This window comes from Rhynchophorus ferrugineus, unplaced genomic scaffold (genome assembly GCF_030347505.1).
Source record: "Rhynchophorus ferrugineus isolate W39M unplaced genomic scaffold, kcgeb_rfMv2 rfM1, whole genome shotgun sequence".
Lineage (NCBI taxonomy): Eukaryota > Metazoa > Arthropoda > Insecta > Coleoptera > Curculionidae > Rhynchophorus > Rhynchophorus ferrugineus.
The window spans coordinates 52,324,597-52,345,512 of record NW_027472580.1 but is presented as its reverse complement, the minus strand read 5'-3'; the positions used below and the strand labels follow the sequence as shown (position 1 = coordinate 52,345,512).

General features: G+C 28.9%; 3 protein-coding genes and 1 long non-coding RNA gene across 6 annotated transcripts in view; 2 read left to right on the top strand and 2 right to left on the bottom strand.

Annotated features, from left to right (window-relative positions):
• Window positions 1-16,214, top strand: part of LOC143189112 (clavesin-1) — a 36,879-nt gene extending 20,665 nt beyond the window's left edge. For all 3 annotated transcript variants that reach the window (XM_076393786.1, XM_076393788.1, XM_076393789.1), the window contains exons 2-5: window positions 8,623-8,961; window positions 15,033-15,286; window positions 15,360-15,520; window positions 15,574-16,214. In XM_076393786.1, coding sequence (XP_076249901.1) covers window positions 8,623-8,961; window positions 15,033-15,286; window positions 15,360-15,520; window positions 15,574-15,670 — 851 coding nt within the window. In that variant the 3' untranslated portion in view covers window positions 15,671-16,214. The remainder of the gene's footprint in view (window positions 1-8,622; window positions 8,962-15,032; window positions 15,287-15,359; window positions 15,521-15,573) is intronic.
• On the bottom strand, window positions 5,440-7,669 carry LOC143189128 (uncharacterized). The gene is made up of 3 exons (XR_013003615.1): window positions 7,592-7,669; window positions 5,613-5,715; window positions 5,440-5,555 (listed from the first exon to the last, which is right to left on the bottom strand). It is a non-coding gene; the product is annotated as an uncharacterized LOC143189128 (long non-coding RNA).
• A 243-nt stretch (window positions 16,215-16,457) lies between the features above and the next one.
• On the top strand, window positions 16,458-19,423 carry LOC143189118 (androgen-induced gene 1 protein). The gene is made up of 3 exons (XM_076393803.1): window positions 16,458-16,797; window positions 16,846-16,950; window positions 18,408-19,423. Exons 1-3 carry the CDS (start codon window positions 16,639-16,641, stop codon window positions 18,846-18,848), a joined length of 705 nt encoding a protein of 234 aa, XP_076249918.1. The 5' UTR covers window positions 16,458-16,638; the 3' UTR covers window positions 18,849-19,423.
• Window positions 19,424-19,669: 246 nt separating this feature from the next.
• RpL11 (Ribosomal protein L11) lies at window positions 19,670-20,886 on the bottom strand. Its single transcript, XM_076393809.1, has 4 exons — window positions 20,744-20,886; window positions 20,253-20,384; window positions 20,009-20,195; window positions 19,670-19,950 (listed from the first exon to the last, which is right to left on the bottom strand). Exons 1-4 carry the CDS (start codon window positions 20,747-20,749, stop codon window positions 19,712-19,714), a joined length of 564 nt encoding a protein of 187 aa, XP_076249924.1. The 5' UTR covers window positions 20,750-20,886; the 3' UTR covers window positions 19,670-19,711.
• Between the last annotated feature and the right edge of the window lie 30 nt (window positions 20,887-20,916).

Sequence of the window (20,916 nt, the reverse complement as noted above, 5' to 3'; positions counted from 1 at the left end):
ACTAAATGAAATAATAATTTTTATTCATATTTTATTTTTAATTTATAACGAATTTTTAAATTTATTGTAATAAATTTACACAATTTTTTTTTGGTAAAGGAAAAATAAATTTTACCATCTATTTTTATCATGTTTTATGTAATAAGTATGCTAGACAAGTACTAATTATAGGATTATAAATGTTAAATTTTAATAGGGTCGGCCATATTTGTTTACCTGTTACTGTTGCTAATAAAAACATAATGTAATAAAAATCACAATATTCAAGATAATATCAAAATAATGAATATATGAAATTCAATAATTTAGTTGTTTTATTCAGAGATGATTATTATATCACAATGAAATATTTTATTATTTTACTATAATTACAAGAGTATGGTGACGATCTGGCTAAAATTAAAATTTATGAGTTAGTTAGATGCAGGTGTGATAAAGTTAATAAAATTGTTCTTAATTCAAAACAATTTACTTAAAAAAGATACGATAATTTACTACTAATCATTCGGCTTCTTATGACAAATGGTTGAGAAACGGCCACTTTAGTTAATGTACTTAATTCACCTCAGTGTAATTCATTTTTTCGAGTATTAAAATAATTCATAACCATACAAATATAAGTAAATGAAAAAACTAAATGAAATAATAATTTTTATTCATATTTTCTTTTTAATTTATAACGAATTTTTAAATTTATTGTAATAAATTTACACAATTTTTTTTTGGTAAAGGAAAAATAAATTTTACCATCTATTTTTATCATGTTTTATGTAATAAGTATGCTAGACAAGTACTAATTATAGGATTATAAATGTTAAATTTTAATAGGGTCGGCCATATTTGTTTACCTGTTACTGTTGCTAATAAAAACATAATGTAATAAAAATCACAATATTCAAGATAATATCAAAATAATGAATATATGAAATTCAACAATTTAGTTGTTTTATTCAGAGATGATTATTATATCACAATGAAATATTTTATTATTTTACTATAATTACAAGAGTATGGTGACGATCTGGCTAAAATTAAAATTTATGAGTTAGTTAGATGCAGGTGTGATAAGGTTAATAAAATTGTTCTTAATTCAAAACAATTTACTTAAAAAAGATACGATAATTTACTACTAATCATTCGGCTTCTTATGACAAATGGTTGAGAAACGGCCACTTTCAACGTTTTTTGTAGTGACATTCTCAGCTAATGACCTCGATATTCGTTTGTCTCTAAGTTCTTTAACGGCTGATCTTTTCTGAACGTCATCAGAAACCAAACATTTTCGATTGGTTTGGCATTGACAATGCCAGTCGATCTAATAGCTGTTTGAGGTCGTTGTCTCTTTATAATCACTGTCTATGTACTCCTTTTATAGTATTATAATTTTTAAATTGAACTCGAATGCAACATGAGTTTTTTAAAGAATCAGTTAAATCTCTTTTAGCTTCAGCAGAAACTTATTTATTTTTTAGATAGATATAATGTGTTTGAAAAGAAAATTTATATTATTGATTTATGTTATAATATTATTATTAATAGGATAGAAATTTTCGCTAAATTTTATCCGAATAAAAATTTTATTTCAGTTTTTTAAAAATATTATTACTTATTTACTTATTTAAATTCTAAAAAATTGAACCGGCTTCAAAAAATAAATAAGGAACTCACTAAAATTTAAAAAATAATCAAACTTAGATTTTTAACAGAAAAAGAATTAAAATAAAATATGTACATAATAATTGTTGTAATAACTAAATAAAAATAAACAAAAACCTTATTTAATTTATCTACTACACGTATTTTAGATTCTACTATATACACACAATTTAGCTTAATACCTACCTAAACCTATTTATCTTTTTACAATATTATTTTAACTACTATCAACTGACTACTTTGAAGTCGGTGCCGCTTTCTTCTTCGTCGTTTTGCACCAAAGTTATATTAATTTAGATTTCTTTTGTTGGTAATTTAATTTTTTGTATATGTAACAAAATTTTATTATTATTTTTGTATTTTTTGGGCTCGGCAGCGACTGCAAAGTGATCAATTGGTGGTAGTTCTCTTTTTAGTGTTCAATATTTACACAACAAATCACCCAGTTATTTTATTTAATATAAGTATATTTATTTAGTATAAGTAAAGGTGCAGCCAAGCAAAGTATGAGTGAAAATAGGAATTAAGGAGCGCGTCAGACCCCGAGGTCCGCTACCTAATTTACATAATTTGACGAATGTTCTAACTAAGCAACAACAAAAAGTTCCACGCCGGGGAACGAACCCGCGGGAACCTCCGTTTGGGAGCTTTAATCATTACACCATAGAAGAAGGTTTCTACAATATTTCTACGAGGTTATATGCTACAATTAGTGCTTAAAAAGCACACTGGATGGCTTTTACACTGAACGACTTTCGATTTTCCGTCATAAATTAAGCGTTTCCCTCGATTTAACACCTCCCCCCTTCCCCCACTAATAGACCCTCATTTGGTTTCAATGTAACCACCTTGAAGTGCTCTCTTTCGAAAGAAAAATAATTTTGAAAATCGACACTCATAGACGGAGAAATCTGCAAACATACATAAAAAAAAGAAATATATATATATATATATATATATATATATATATACATATATATATATATATATATATATATATATATATATATATATATGTATGTATATATATATATATAGCCGAACATAGAACCTCCTCCTTTTTCGAAGTCGGTTAAAAATAGGTCACATTTTTAATTGTTGAGGATATAATTGATAATTATATTTTAATTAGTTTTACTACAATTAACTATCTAATTATATTAATTAATGTCGAATTATCAAACTCGAATTTTATAACATCTATTAACATACAAAAAAATAGTTGAATCAAAAATAGTGTAAAGTAGATACAACAGGGATCTATTTTAGTTTAATTACTCTTGATTTAACACCCAAAAATTTTCTTTGAAATTTGTTTGAAAATAGTGATTCCACAAATATACCCTCGGCTTTATTGAATTGTATGTTACCTGTAGCAGTTTATTTTTTGGGCTGGCAAGTAGTCACATTCGGTGAACAGATTTAGGATTTTCCACGTAGCTTTCCTTAGGTTTGAACATTCAGCTTTTCGCCTTTAATGCTTATAATCAGGTTTTTTCTCATTTCATTGTTTTCTTTTTGAACTATTGGTAATTATTTAGAGGTTAGGGTGTAGCTTTGACATCTTCCCTTGTGGCTAGAATATATTCATTACCAAAATTATATCAATTTGTATAGGAATGTACTAAAAGTTATATTTTTATTATTTTTACGGCATAAAATTTGTAATCTCTAACAATCTGCTTATCAAAAATGAAAATGATTCCATTTTTACATTAATAAAATCCTATATGTTCTATAGGATCTGTAAGGAGACCTACTATGGATATTCCTTCAACTGGAGACGTGTATTTGCACTTACTCCTTGTTATTTTTAAGGGAATTGCAAATTTTATTTTAATACTTCGGGAGTGTGCTAACGAAATTAAATTGCATAGTTCCTATCTTGGAGAAACAGATGCAATAACTTCTGTTGATTCCCATATTTTATTTCTCAATAGGGTTAAGTTATAAAGATTTTGTAAAGAACTGATCCATCATTGGGTCTAAAGTCAAGTCTGTGGTTAGAGTTAACCTTAGGAAAACGTAAACTACAAAATTCCTTACGCCTATTTAAAATCTAGAATTTCCGTATAGATTTTCATTATTTAATTTTAGTCATATCTGTGTTCGAATTGGATCTCTTGAAAATAATGTTATCTATCCGAACCTTCACGTCTTGTATTATAATATTAATTATATTGCTTAGAAAAATTAGTTCTTGATAATGCTATTGCTCTAATAGTAATAATTTATTAATTATAACTGGACAATCGAAAAAAAGCGATATATATAAACGAAATTTATGGACTCTAATGATAGTCCTTTGATGGAAAAAAGGATACTAGAATGTAGTGCTTTTTGTAATCGCAACTTAATGCAACTTAATATATAATTTCAGGTTGAGTTAATATGCTCCATGACTAGCGAAACATTGATACGTTGCGTTACGGGGATGTTAATCTTTGTTTTTACAAAGCTTTGACCTTTATGTATAAAAAACTCACAATTATATTTTATTAATATTATCTTTAATATCGCAGGTAAACAAAGCTTCGCCGTAATGTTTTTTATCACAATTAGTACAAATAAAAAATATTTGTTGTTCAGTTTTTAACCTGAATCGCTATATTTATCGCTTGCACTTATCGCGATTAAATTTATTTAGCGTTTATAATACCTTGAAAGTTAGAACGCTTTCAAATACGTACTTTACACTATAATTTTATATTGAACTATATATAATTGAAATAATACATAATCTATATAGTGAATATGATGGTAATGTTTTTTTAATGTATATATATATATATATATATATATATATATATATATATATATATATATATATATATATATATATATATATATTTGAATATTATATGTCCTGCGTTTTTTATGTATCTTTGTTGGCTGATTGTTTACCAATCCGGTCTATTCGAATTTGGGCAGCAAACATTGAAGAGTTTGAAAGACCAGAACGTCTGCATTAAAATGGATGCACTGAGCGTAACATTTACATTAAAGAACACTCATTTGACAATCAATGACTGAATAATAAACAACCGTTACTTTCATTGAATCATAATTACATTTACAAATTTTTATTACATATAAACAAAACTTATATACAGTCTATCCAAAGTTATTTTCTACATACGTCATCTGAATTTGTGACGACAAAACGTCGAAATGTTGCCATGATATCAACAATACGCAATATCAACTCTGTGTTTTAGTTCAGTTTGGCTTTGACATACAACAAAATTCTAATCTAAATAAAGTAATTCAAATAATTCAATTACAGTAAAACTAATGCATATATTATCGAAGGACTTAAAACTGAGGCCTAATCCACCTAATTAACTATTATATATCCAAGTAACATATTTAACTTTCATTAGAGAGCATATTTACCTTTTACGCTTACTTATGTGCCCTTCAGTACAGTGTTTCATTTTAAAGATATTTAAAGATTTAAAGATATTTATTGATATCACTGTATTTCTCCTTCGATTGTTCTGTTATTACCTGTAAAAATCTTTCTTGATAAAACTAGATTTAATCACGGCACTCTTCTTAATGCATTAGCCACATTTGCAAAACAGTTAGTATTCTTTCTCTATTGACACAGTTTAACCAAATGCTCATGTATTTTCTGAACTATTACACACATATCTCTGCAGATAAATCTTTTACACTCTACAAAATCATTTCCTAGAGTTGTTATATATTAATTATGTACTCACCAATCATATCATATTCAGAAAGTTCCATTCAAGTGAATAAATAAGCTATTAATTTCCAATATATCTAACATTTGTTCAGAATTCTAACAATGGTCAATTTCTTCTTCAATGTGTCTTGCTTGCCGAAGCTGTTATTAACAATTCCTGTTTCAAGCTCAAAGTACAATATATCTGTAATAAATTTAATCATAATATTCAATCATAAATGTTATGACTAATAAAACTAACTTTTTTCCAACAACTTTTGTTGTCATAACACTAGTTTTATTATCATCTCGCCATGAGTGACCGTTGGATATATTGGTCCCATTCTGAAATATCCATGTCTCATCTAAATACATAAATTAAAATAATAATTCCTTCTTCATTTTATTATACGCTTTTATTAAAATGTTATTCCGTTAAAAGCAATATCCGGAAGGATCAAAGTGTCCTTTGAAATTATTATATTAAAGTATGTTTGTATTGAATAATTACTCACTGTTTTTATACACTTCATATATTTAATGTCTGATAGAGCTAACATGAATCTCATCTGATCTTGATTTGTCACTCGCTTATTATGAGGACGGTTTTTTTTTGGTGAATTCAAGATCATATTTTTCATTTTTGACATATTTCAGTGACCGTGCCCATACTAATCAGCGCAGCTGCAACACGCTTAAGAATATTTTCAATAACAATCGCAGCAAATTAATATTTAACAGTGAAAATGTCTACCTCTCTAACGAATTTTACTGGCAAGAGGGGGCCTCCATTATCTCGTTCCTGTTCAAAGTAACTGATTATAGACGCAGTCTATTCTGTCTGGCTTCAGAATTTTCAATTAGAGTAATAATAAGCAGCGATTTGAAATTTATCGAAACAAGCAAAGCATTAAAACAACATTTGACGGTTTATAATCTCTTATCACTATTGTCTTGAAGAATTTTGTGTACCTTTGACTACAGGACGACATTGACAGGTGAGTTCGGTTACACGTTCGGACTTATCAGATAGCATAGTATCTCTTTTTAACTAGAATAAATAGAGAAGGAAAATATTGTCTGATTCAAAAAAGAATTTACAAATTGCGACAGGCAATACATTAAACATCTTGATGGCGTATGTACAAAAAAAAACCTTGGATAGAGTATTTAGAGATTTTTAGGATATCGATTCAATTAATCTGTGTTTGGTTTTTTCCTTTTCTAGTTTCAAGCCTTGTTATTCCACTCGGCGTCTATTTTGATGTTGATCGTTAAATTCTCCATTCAAGTGATGATGCGAAGCTTCTGCCTGTCCAAATTTTTAATAGTCTGCTACATATACCTTTGTTCTGGACAGTATTTCATAAATGACAATTCCTTTGCCATGATGCTAAATTGACTTGCCAGGATGTTTTTATAACTAGAACGTTCTATGGGCTGTTTTTATGTGAATTGAATAACATTTGCTTATAAATTAGTTTTAAATGTTTTTTTTTAATTTGAAGCTTTATTGTGAAATATCGATACAATCTATTTTATTCAAAATATTGTCCACCGACAACCTTTTTCATACTTTTTCCCATCTTTCCAGTGAATTCATACGGCACAAAATGTCCAAGCTGTTGGATCATTCCCATGTTCTTCAAGTGACTGGAAACGATCGAGTAATGAATTCAGATCCTCGTTTTCCATTTTTTTAGCTGTCCAGAACCCTCTTTCTTTTTGGTGTCAAAATCACCAATTTTAAGACGTCGAAACCAGTGTTCACAAGTTGCAATCGATGGAGCATGTTGCCATAAGCTTCACACAGCATTCGAGATTTCCTGCAAATGCAATTTACTGGATACTTATTCAAACATGTTCCACGCACTGAATAAAGTTTTGTTCACATTTCGACGAAATAACTCGACTGAAAAGTACAGCCTGTTAATGGGGCTTCCACTTGTAGTTGATTATAAATGTATCTGATGCGATTTAACATACAGTAACACTGTAATCTGTTATAAATCCTAAAAATTAACGTATAGGTCTATATGGGCGGTGTTTTTTTAGGCAAAGCTTCCTTGAAATAGTTTAAGGTTTATTGACGTTTTTAAACTCTCGTGGAATTGTGTCATTAATATGTATGAAATATTTGAGTTCTTGACAGACTGTTATACATCTCGTGTGCTTTACTTTATCTTATATGTACATTAAGGTAATGAAAACGCGTTTAAAATTCAATTAAATATACTATACCATCAAAGCACATTTTCAATATCGTCTACGTTTCTATACACCTGCATTTTTAACAAAAACAATTTTACCAACGACACGTTACGGTTCAGTTTGACGCATTCTTTGGTGTAATTATGTGATCAGAATTTTTGTCGTAGTGGTGGTATATATTTATTTAGAACGTAAAATATTAGTAGCGGCTTACTAAGATTATCCACATAGGAATTATTTCTCTCCCATTTTACATATTTTAATAATAATATACTATGATGCAAACTGAAATAAATTGATGTAATGCAATTTAAATAAACGGACTCGCTTTGATTATTAAATTGCTGCACACTTGGTTGCATATATGACTACTTTTATGTTCGTTGTACTACTATATACCAACATAATTGGCTTTATATGTGATGTTATTATTGTATTTTGTCTCATAACCAGCTATTTTTAGATTTATTAAGAATAATTTTTATATTTATATTAAAACAATTTTGTTACTAATAGCATTACGAAATATTAGAGTTATTAGTATTTCATAAACTATTAGCATTTTTAAAATAACAATTTTTGTACTGTTTATACTTTATTAGTACATTTTATTTTACTTATAACATTTATATAATAGTTCAAAATTACGGAATATATACACAGAATCGTAATTTTTCCATCTGAGTGGCCATGAAAGGAACACTACTATGTACTATTTGGTTTTTGCGCAAGAACTGTTCTATTTAATAGTTTTCAAAGTCATTTTTTTTCAAACTAATAGTTGCAAAATCTCAATTACTATTTATAAAGGTGAATATACTGGGGAAAAGAAAACGCAAGTGTGGTACTGTCAATCCAAGTTGCTTTGTGGATTATTAATTATACACGACTTCAGTGTATCTAGGTGATTGCTTTGTGTAAATACTAATTAGCTTTATCTCGTTTACGTCGTTTTTTTTTAACTTTATTGATGTGTTATAATATTAAGATAATCCCAGTAAAATGTCGGAGTGATAAATATTATCTTCACAATTTTAAACCTAACAGTATTTTATTTTCAGACGTTTTAACAATGGCTGAGTTCGATTACGGATGGCGGGATAGCGACATCATCAGCAATACCTTGAATAAGACTTATTACAAGAATATAACGTCGAATGATCGAGATGTGGCGATTAAGGCATTGAGGAATGTGATGAAAAATAGCGAGGACTTCGAAATACGCAACTATACCGAGCAAGATGACAAGACATTGCAGAAGTTCCTTTTCGCCAGGAATTTTATTTTGGAAGACAGTTTCGAATTGGTGAAGAATTATTACGCCTACAGGAAAAGGAACCCAGACGTATTCAGAGGTCTCAGTCTGGAATCGTCTGATATTCGACGCGCTTTAGAAGACGGTAAGTGCATAGTGTAATCTTTATATCATATATAATATTTATACTGTCATGATATTCTTATATAATTTTCATAATGGGCTTCATGATAATGATTTGATACATTATTCATATCATTTACAAAGAACACGATTTTTTTTTATGAAATTACTCGTGAAAGATGTTGTCTATACCAAATAAAAATTTTAAAAAAGTTGTTATATTGTTGCCGATTAACCTACAATTTGTTTTTATAATAACTTGAATTTAGATACATATCTAGGAGAACCCATCGGGGCCCTATCTTAATTTTTGGTGTAATATTGTTTATGTATTAACGTTTCTGTTTTTTTTTATTAATGCACGTCACTACACTACACTACACCGTACACAAGATCAAATGTTTTGAGTCTGTATCCTGTTCTGGTGTTATCCAGGAGTTTTCTGTATTAGCTCGATATTGACATATTCATACCTGAAGGTCCCAGTGTAAGTAATCAGTCTTGTAGTATGTGGGTGTACTGCCTCAGGACTTTGTTCTGAAAAATTTGTGTTGTATCTATATTATTTTTCACAGAACATCTCTAATTGGATTCCATGTGTCCATATAGGCTTCAACCCTTGCTTGTTTAATATCAAGTTATTGTGTACTGATAATTGCAATTTTAACCAATACGTTTCCCTATATTTTAATTCCAGTTCCTTGTCTATTTTATATGTTAATTCCAACGAAGTTTTTAGCGTTGTTGCTATATGTTGTTATTTATATTGTCACTTGCTTGTTGGAATATTCGTCTAGCTTATTCGCTCCGTCAGAATGCAAATGTAGCGATTGTGATATATTTCATTTGTGGTATTTTTTTATTCGAAAATGGTGTTTCATACATCTTACATCAATTCCTCAACGTCATTCCATCAAGAGCTACACAATCATTCCATCGCCGCCCTAACATTTCAATGCCACTTTTATAGAAAGATTTATCTATTGCTTCAAAATAGGTCTGTCACCAGGTGCTGTTCACTCAGATGATGATCGTTTTGATTCCGGAGTGAAGTGATGGATTCATGTTTCATCCATTGTCAGATATCGACGTAAACACTCCGGTTTGTTACGTTTAAACACGGACAAACATTGCTCATAATCATGAGCATTACAATGTTAGCTAACTTACGCAACTTCACTTTTTGTTAATTCAAAGCGATTTTATGGATTTTCTGGTGTGACTACCTGATTTGGACGTCCATTGCGTGCATTATCGGTGTCTCTACGATTACGTTTGAATTCAGCAAAACGACATTATATTGTTGTTTCTGATGAAGCGGAATCCTTATAACACTTTTTCAAGCCATTACTTCGATTGAACGGTATTTTTCAAGAAGAAGCAATGTAAAATTAAAACACGAAATTGTTTTTGATTCATTGTTTTGAACATAACAAAAATAGTGTCACTCTTAGCATAATAACTCTCAAACTTATGAGTAGAATATGAAGTGAAAGTAAAACTAACTGACTAACTGAATAAAGCGGTGAATGCAATAAAACTAACGCCATCTGTGTGTTAGGCTCGGGACTCTTCACCTCATGTGTTATGTACTTTGTTGTGGTACATTTGCTTTAGCTTCTTTTATTATAGAGTAGGCTTCCTCTTGTTTAACTATAAACATGCTACCTCTAATGCAAAAAAAATTTAAGAGTTCTGTGTGTTGTTTCGGTAACATTTTCTGTAGCTTATGAATAAGGCCGTCATGATATAACTTTTTGAAGGCTTGTGATACATTTAAGAATATAGATGAATATACCTTTTTACCTTTATAGGCTTTTTCAATAACATCTATTATTCTATCAAAAAAATTTCATTAGAAAATTGCTATAGTAAACATAATGATACACATCAAAAAGAGAAATTAAAAAGGATAGATATAGTAGTAATTGATATTGTAGGAAATGATAAACTATTTCATATTTGTTTTATGTGAATTGCATATATGTAGTTCTAGGCATAATTATGTGAAAATATACCAAGAATATTTCTTATTATAAAACAAAATAACTTTATTCCGCCATCAAAAATATAAGAAATGATCAGAAGAGTGATACAATATCTAGTTAAGATATATAACTTAAAATTGTTTTTCGCTCTTAAATTAGCAACTCGCACTTGAAAGTTTTATTATTATTCATCAACGTCTCTTCAACACTCATACAAGTCTATGTTATATAGTTAATAATTCATTTATATTTATATAATTTTAATTCATATATAATATAATTATATAAATTGCATTTAATTTATTGAAACATCCTTAAAATACATGTATATTTATAGACGCAAAAAAGTGTAATGAGCGATAAAGTAATCTTTTTAAATGTTATGTAAATACATAGTTACATTAAAGTAGGACAATAAATTCATTAGTCTACATTTTGTTGATTCTTAATTATTTATTTTAGCACTTAAGTTGTAAATTATTTTCAATTCGGTCTTATTATGGTTTTAAAAGTTAATAACTGTTTAAACCAGTTAATCTTCATTTAATATTAGATATGAATCAACTAAGAAGTATTTGAAGATAATACCTATTGCTTGCTAAAATATTGTTAAACCTAAGGCTAAATAGAAATATGGGTAAACGGTTGTATGCACATATGTAAACCATCAATAAACAAAAGAAATTATACATCTTTAATTAACTCCAAACATTTTTAATTATATTCCAATAGTATTTTCAACATTAATACACACACACACACATACACACATACACTATTAATAAGTAGTTATTATTATTTAGTACTTATTATTTTAACAAATTGAATATCAATCAACTCAGAAACATTTCAAGATAGTTAATATTGCCTGTTAGAAAAATTGTTAATTAGAAAAATGGATATACGGTTTTATATAGATATAGTAAAGCAATATATTAAATAGTAAGAAACAAGTAACTGAAAAAATTTGAAACTAATAGTTATGGTCTAATAGATATTTAGATATTATGTGAGACTGAAAAAATATTCCCCATAGTGTAATGATCACATATCACTTAACGATCTTGCTTTATTAGTTTTTGAACAGCATCAACGTTTTATGATTTTAATTATAAAATCACTACTAAATGTATTCATTATTTCATTGTTCTTGATACATTGATACATTCATTGCTTATGGTACTCTGTCTATTTACTATATGGTGGTGTTTGGAAACAATATACTAGTCGTAGTAAGGACCTTATCATTGAAGATGTCCAGATATCCATGTGCAGTAAATCTGGCAGTAATGTGAGGTGAGAGAACCAGCTGAACACTGCGATATTGTTGCTCAAATCATAACGGAACCTGGCTCATGCTTGACTCTAGGAAGCAAATAGTCGAGATAGCAGACTTTTTTTGGTGGCTTCCAAACATAACCCGGCTTTTGTAGAAAACAATGCCAACGATGATTCATCGGACCATACCACATTCTTCCAATGGTCAAGTGACTAGGTTTTATGATTTTATGGATGCTTTATGATCACTTCTTTCGCAATTTCTGTTATAAAGGGTCTTGCAATCGCAACGCTTCCATGAATGCTAGCTTTGTTGAGCTCTCGCCGTACTGTTTTTATACAGTATTATTCATGTAAGTGTTCTGCTATCACTGTTGAAGCGTTAGTTTTTAGTTGTCTGGTTACAAACTTCTTTATTTTGACATAGTTTGGATTTCGAAGTCACCACATGACAATCGACCAAGTGCACAGAGTAACAGCGGTTCTTGAAAAGACATTCGAAGGCACAAGAAGAAGATTTTGACCTGGCGTAGGCATTTGGGATTAATCTACAAAATTACCAAATTACCACCGCGATATTACTGTCGACTGCTGGAATCATATCTTTTTGAAAGAATATTTACAGTCTCGCATGAAGGGACATTCTAAACCTAGCTACTTAAACCCTTCAGCTGGAATTCCATAAGGTAGTATCTTGGGACCACTTCTATATCTGCTCTATACTACTGATATACCAACAACAAAAGAAACAGCACTTGGAACATTTGCCGACGACACAATTATGATGACAAAAGAAGTATCTCTGTCTAAGGCTGCAGAAAATGTAAAATTAGCGGTCAACGAGATCTAAAAATTGACTAGAGACAATATACAGCTTAATAGCTCTAAATCTGTCCATGTTAATTTTGACGGATGCCCGATTCCTCAAGCAGAATCAGCTAAATACCTCGGAATACATCTCGATGGTAGGTTAAATTGGAAATATCACGTTAGATAAAAAGCACACCATATTAGACTCAAAGTGAAGCAACTCTACTCTTATCCATTAATTTGGCTTTAACAGTTAATAAAACCAATTTGGACCTATGGGGTACAAATAAATTGGTAGTAATTCAATGCACCCAAAACAGATGCTTATTGCAATGTAACCAACGAAAAGCTAGCTGCACGATGACATCGAAATTACATAGATATACGAAGTGATCCAAGATTTTACTTACTTATTAACTTTAGCTTAAGTAGATTTGTTTTATTTTAATTTGGAAAATACATACTCATGTTTTTATCCCGTACTCGCTTTACTTGCGTTTTAGTACAACAGAACAGTAGTAATGAATTAATTTATAAATTAAGATTGTACTAAGCATATCGAATGTAAGGTGCAGTTAATTTTAAAAAATAACAGACCCTTTTGTCTCTGCCATTTAGGATTGCTAATAATTAAATCATTTATGCCTCTTCGCCGATGATTTTTTATAAAGTCTGCCGATTACTACGGTGGACAGTGGCCCTCGTGAAGCATTAAACAATTCGCTACAGACGGTCCTGCATAATCGAGCATAAATGAATTCATCATCTCAACCCTGTTTCGAAGTTTGAGAGAGCAGACCCGTCGTCTGTTTTAACGGGACAAAGCCAACAAACCTGCAAGACGGCATGTAAACTGAGTAACATGTCCCATTGCCAACATGCAACAAATTGTACTAACAGGTCAATTGAAAAGCCCCCGGCCTGACACATAGATTGTGCTACTAGAATTAAATCCATATGTTTTTTAATTAATCCTAATCCTGCGTGTATAAATTTGACAGTTGTGCGGATCATTAGTTTGTGACTTATAGCATTTTGAGTGAAGCAACTTTTGTTATTGTGAAAAAAATTGATAAAAAGGAATTTCACGTATTGATAAAATATTGCTTTTTGAAAGGAAAAAATACAGTTGAAGCAAAAACTTGGCTTGATGCCGAGTTTCGGACACTGCCGCAGCAAAATCAACCATCAAGGATTGGTAGGCTAAGTTTAGACGTGGTGAAATTAGCACCGAAGGCGGCGAACGCAGTAGACGCCCAAAAGAAGTTGTTGCCGACGAAAACATTAAAAAAGGCCACAAATGATTTTGAATGACCGTAAATTGAAATTGAATGACATAGCAGATACTCTAAAGATATCAACTGAACGTGCACAGCATATCATTCACGAATATTTGGGTTTAAAAAAAATGGCTCTTTTGGCCCATGTTCTAAAACATTTTCATTGCTATTTAACCTTGGCTTTTCGGTTTGTCAGTTTTCTCATTCTATAATTCCTCCATTTACAATTTTCAAGACATTGTAATTTACACAAATTGCGTATAAACAATAAAATTAATGATTCTGATAGATGCTATTAATAAAAATGTCATTATTACCCTTTAAAATATTAGTTAATATATGAAATAGTATGGCTTAAGGCAAGTATCCGAAGGAGTTTTAGGTTTACCTTAATTAACTTTTGTAAATTATTACCATTTACGTTATGATATGTTTAGATAATTACTGTTTACTTCAGTAATTTCTTATTAAATGTAGATTCAATATATGACCGAAATAAAATTAATTACCATTAAATTAATTGTTACACAATAATAATATACAAGATGTAATAGATAAGTTTTATTTGTATATAATTTTGTAGTTTGCTTATTTGTTTTATTATACAGTATTTTGTATGTGAAGCCCTATACTATCAGAAAATAATAATTTTTAGTTACTTTTAATATAATCTTTTGATATTTCATGGATACATTATGTAATTTGGTAATGTAGCCTTAAAAATATTTTAATTTCAGGTCTGCCAGGTGTCTTAAAAGACAAAGATCGTAAAGGCCGCTGCGTTTTACTTTTAACCGGAAATAACTGGGATTGCAGTTACAGCCTCCTAAGTATATACAGGGCTATGTTGTTCTCCTTAGAGCAGCTGACCAACGATATGCATAATCAGGCGAATGGATTTGTCGTAATAGTGGACTGGACAGAATTTACATACCGACAAACATCTTGCTTAAAACCGTCCATATTGAGGGTAATGATTGAAGGTTTGCAGGTAAATAAATTAGAGTTGATATCACTGATGTATATAATGTGAAATCCATCGAGAAATTCAAAACTTTTTACAGGACTGTTTTCCTGCCAAATTCAAGGGTATTCATTTCATTGGCCAACCGTGGTATGTTGATGCAGCACTCACAGTAATAAAACCTTTTTTAAAGGAAGAAATTAAAGAAAGAATATTCAGTCATGGAAATAACTTGAGCACATTACATGAACTTGTACACAAGTAAGAATATTTCATTTTATTTTATATTTCATTGTTAAATATATTTATTTTAGGGACGTTTTACCGGCAGAATTGGGTGGCGAGCAACCTAGCTATAATCCTAGATCTTTCTTAGATTTACTGGAAGAAAAAATGAGAAATAATGCTTGAACAGAATCTCAAGAGGTCTACAAGATAATGACAATATTATGACAATAAGAATGGTCGAAAAATAGTGTTTTTAAAGAACACATAAGCTGAAAGCCGTTTAAAAATACTCGATGTGTAACTAACAGCATATGCTATAGATATGTGTGATTTTTAATGTTTTTTGCCCTTTTTATGCTCCTATTTAATTATTCACCTTAATAAGTGTTAGTAGCATTTTTTACTCTCTTCTCTGAAACTGTTTTGCAATTATTTTATCAAACTTAGGAAAATGTATAATTGCTTTGGTTGTATTTTAATTTTTGTGTTAAATATTTATATCCTTATATCGCTGACGGGGTAAGCTTATATGCAACCAAATATACCAAACTCATATGCCAAAAGTTGTATAAGCCTTTTTAAATTTTGTATTGATAAATACAAGATATTTAGATGGAAATGGCACCCTGTTTGACGTGTGTATTTGAGTGCATATTCAGTTGTATAAAAAAGACTGACTATTTATATATGGAAATATAATAGACTATAAATAAATCTGTGATTAGTACATGTTTTAATATCCTTTGATATCCTTTCTAATAATTTATTTTAATTATAACATCTTTATAATAAATATGTATATTTCATTTGATCTTTTTCTGAAATATAAATATGTGTTAGTAGAATAATAAAAAAAATTAAATCATACATAGTCTGTAATATATAAGCCCCAATTCTTTTTATTTTTACTTTATACACGTCTTTCCAAAATATAGGCAACCAAATATAGCTTGATGGTAAAGTTAACCTCGTTAAATAAAAGCCTTGAAAATAAGAGAAGTGATTACATTAATCATTTTTGTTTAGTTTAATATTTACGGTATTAGTGTTTCATCTTTACGCACAATAAGCGCTCTTTATTGATCAGACGGCATTATCTTCAGTGAGCGTTGTGTATTAATGTAGTGCGGTTCAGCTGATTAAAGTTCAAAATGAGTCTTGGTAAAATAGGACATTTTCTTATTGCCGCACACTTTTGGTTTGGTTGTTATTACGATTGGAATTATGTAAAAATACCAATTGAAATTCATGATATGGGAGATTCTTCATTTAACTCTAAAAAATTAAAATTTTTGACTTATTGGGATGCTGTAAGTTTTTTGTGGAGTACTAAATAACATCTAATTCTTAATTTTCAGTTGTTACAATCAACTTTTTTTACAATATGCTTTCTCAATGATATTTTTGGTACAAACGAAAAGTATCCAAAATCTACACCATTCTTTCGAAAATTAAAGGATTTGGTAAGTAGAATAATTTTTATCAGTAAATAAAAAAAATTGTAATATTAAATTAATATTTAAAATTTTTGATTGATTCAATAAACTGATAAACTGATAATTTTAGATTACATTTATAATCACAATCAACTCCAAGGCTAAATAATACAATTTGTTATATTTAATATTTTCCTTTTTAATCCTAATTAGAAAATTATTATTTCTCTTTCAAAATTAATAATTAATATATTTTTTTTTAAATATTAATTAACTAATTAGTGATATATGTCTACTATATAATATATAATTAAATATACATATATATGTATATAATGTATCAATAAATAACTCATTTGTTAACATTATAAATTATATATAAAAATACTACTAAATGCGAAAATAAAAAATACAAAATATAAAAATTGTATACAAACTTATGTTACATACAGATTATTTTATTAGTACATAAGGCAGGTTAAAGTACAAATACTATTGTCTATGTAAATAATTTAAATTTTCACTTTTTTATGAATATTTCTCATAAAAAACAAGTTTAATAACCATTACTTCAGGTTTATCTAGTAACTGAAAATGTTTATACTTCACTAACGTCATAATGTAGTTTGTAGGTTGACCAATTAAAAATTTGTAGAGTGATTTAATTTTTATTACTATATTGTGAAATATGTAGTTCCTTAAAATAATTTATAATGCTTTAAAATGTGGAATTAATTAAAGAAATATTATTCATTAGTATTTTGAATTGAAAAATAACGCGTGGATATTTGTTGATATTTCACGAATAAATCAAGGAAATATTTTATATAAATTTGCTAACCGCTAAAGGAGTAATATATATCCAAAAAATAAGAAAACTATAATGTATCCCAATATGTATAATGTATAATGTATATATGAGCATTATATACGTTTAATGGTTTGCAGGGTTTACTTAACAAATCTCAGTTAAACATATTTATTTTTATCTTTTATTTAATATTAATCCATTTGTTGTTGGATTTCGGTAACAATTAAACCTTTTTTAACACCAGTAGCCCTACTAATATATTGAGCGTTCCCAATATTTTGGTCAAGTTTAACGCCATCTGATGTTTTCAATAGAGCATTTCATATCAGGTATAGTCTTGATCACTATACCGAAATTAACAATAACCACCGTTTACCGGTAACCACCGGCCGTTTTTTAAAATTACATTCATGCTCTTCAAATCCCTTAATAAAATAAATAAACTTGACTGGTTTATGAACAAAAACTTGTTTTGATTCAGCGTTTGATGTAATTTTATTTGCCTTCACTAAATATCACATAAAAGACCGTGACTCGATAACCTTAGTTTAGTTCACATATTTTAGTAAATAATATAATTTTAACCTTGTTTATATAATAAAGTATTTTGATAAATTCGTTTGATTTTCAAGTATAATTTATATGCGTTTTTAATTAACTATTACTTTTTTAGTTGTTACCTGCTTTGGCTTTTCCTTTGGCCATGTTTGTTGGAGTCACGTTTTGGGGGTTGTACTTCATTGATCGTGAACTGATATTTCCACGAAGTATAGATCCTTATTTTCCATGGTGGTTGAACCATCTCATGCACACCAATATTATGTTTTTTATTATTTTAGAATTATTTACCTCATACAGGAAATATCCATCAAGGAAACTAGGTCTATCTATTTTAACATTGTTTATGGTAATTTATTTAATATGGATTCATATTTTAAATGTTTATACAAATTTGTGGGTTTATCCCATACTGAATGTTTTAAATTTCCCAAGTAGAATAGTATTTTTTGCTATTTGTCTTGTATTAGTGGTGGGAATGTATCTTATAGGGGAAAAAATTAATGCGGCTAAATGGGGTAGCTACTCTTCAAAACTATCGCTGAAGAAACAATAAAAATATGGGTAGTTTGTACAACAAAACTGGGTATTGTTTTGATATGTGACATTAGAATATATTTGAGGTCCTTTTGGTGTTTTGTATTTATTAGACTGTAAGTACTACAAAATTTGTTGAAAGTTGATGCAATAATGTTATCGTTTTTGTAGGTTCAATATTATAGATATTGAGCTTGTAGTATTATTATATAGTGGCCTATAAATATGTACTTGTAATTTTTTACACTTGTAAAAGATTATTAGGGTGCTAAAATCCTGTTGTATTGTAAGGTTTGTGGAGTGTTTCATGAAGTTGCCTTGTTACCAGTCTTACTGTTAAATAAAAAAATTAAACACTCAATCAAATTATATAATACTTTCATTGTTAATAATTTCTTATTTAAATATAATATATACTAATACATTATTTAAATAAGAAATTATGGTTGATTTATTAGAATTTTAGTTATAATTATATCTAGTCTTTTGCCCTCTATAGTGTTTGTATTAACAAATTATTTTGTGGGAATACAGTAGTCTCTCTTTAAAATTCCTTTGTAATAACCATTCCATTATAATAAAAACAATAATCATTTCGGTTGTTTCATTTGTTAAACATCACATCAATTTTTTAATACCTAACCATAAGCACCCAAAGAAAATATTTGTGTACGCTAATCAATAAAAAAAATCTCTACATAATGTTACATAGAGTTATTGTAGGTTCTTCTGTTTTTTTCCTAAGTTACTAAATCACATCAGTAAATTTCAAATTATTTTCGGTTATTAAACTATAAAAGTCATATACTCACAGCTTACTTAAGAAATAAAACTGCAATGTTCTTAAACAATATTTATTTTAAGTTATGAAATAATATGGTATTACTTCTTGCTAGCTAAAATTATACCATCATATTTCTGTTGGAACCATTTCATAGCATCTTCCTTTGTTAAACGATGTTGGAATCCAACTTTTCCTTGCTTTCTGCGTCTGTGGGCTACATTGAAACCAGGCCTGCCCAATACTACATAGAAGTCCAGACCATAAATACCAATACTGGGATCATATTTAATTCCCAAATCAATGTGTTCTTGGATACCAAATCCAAAATTACCAGATGCTAAAATTTTAAATATTTTAGTAATAAAATAAAAATAATTATAAAGATTATGTTTTACCTGAAAAGTTATCTCTTCTTAATTCATATTCTCTAACTTTCAAGCCCCTTTCTAAAATTTCTTCAGCTTTAGCACCTCTTACTGTACAATGGACAGCAATTTTTTCATTACGGCGAATACCAAAAGATCTTACGGTATATCTAGCTTTTGAAAACACCGGTTGTTGTCCGGTGAGTTGTTCCAACACCTTAAAAAGTACCGGAACAATAAAATACCTTGCCACTCTTAAGAATAAATATTTTACCTTAGCAGCTCTAGTAAGTCTATCACCACTTTCCCCAACACAGATATTTAGGCATAGTTTACGGATATGTAAATCCCTCATGGGATTTTTTGATCTATCCTTAACTTCTTTCTTTTCTTTCTTTGCTACGGGCTAAAACAAAATAAAATAGGTTATATCTGCCAATCTAAATATACATGTAAACAAAAATGTGGAATATAATAAATATTAACTTCTTCATTTGGTTTAATATTTATGACTATTTATTTACTAACAACATTTAGTCTATTTCAGAAGTAAAAGCCAGTTTGCAAAATTCCAAACAACTTGAATTACTGCAACTAAATATGTAAAAAATTTCAATAAATAACACTAAACAAAGCAAAATAATATGATTAATTAAATAATCAAATATTTAGGCAATATTTTAAATACATTTCATAGCATTAAACACTATATAAATTAAGATGTTCACAGATATTATTCGAAAATAAAAATTTAAAAACACTCACCGCCATGGTTCAACTTTGAAGGAAGATGTCAAACTGTGGGTTGTCAAAATATGCGTTCAGTGTAATAAAATGGCGTCTTTACAGGTGTTATTAAAATTATTTTTAATACTTAAATTTATATATATCAACTAGTTAAATATAAAAATGTACTTTAATGTATGCTAAGGTGATTT

What these genes read in the sequence shown, in the direction of transcription:
- LOC143189118 (XM_076393803.1), top strand. Translation starts at nt 16,639, where the DNA reads ATGAGTCTTGGTAAAATAGGACATTTTCTTATTGCCGCACACTTTTGG. An exon ending in TTTTGACTTATTGGGATGCT is followed by an intron (nt 16,798 to 16,845) that starts GTAAGTTTTTTG and finishes CTTAATTTTCAG; the next exon opens with TTGTTACAATCAACTTTTTT. An exon ending in TTCGAAAATTAAAGGATTTG is followed by an intron (nt 16,951 to 18,407) that starts GTAAGTAGAATA and finishes TTACTTTTTTAG; the next exon opens with TTGTTACCTGCTTTGGCTTT.
- RpL11 (XM_076393809.1), bottom strand. An exon ending in GACTTACTAGAGCTGCTAAG is followed by an intron (nt 20,196 to 20,252) that starts GTAAAATATTTA and finishes GTACTTTTTAAG; the next exon opens with GTGTTGGAACAACTCACCGG. An exon ending in AAGAAGAGATAACTTTTCAG is followed by an intron (nt 19,951 to 20,008) that starts GTAAAACATAAT and finishes TTAAAATTTTAG; the next exon opens with CATCTGGTAATTTTGGATTT.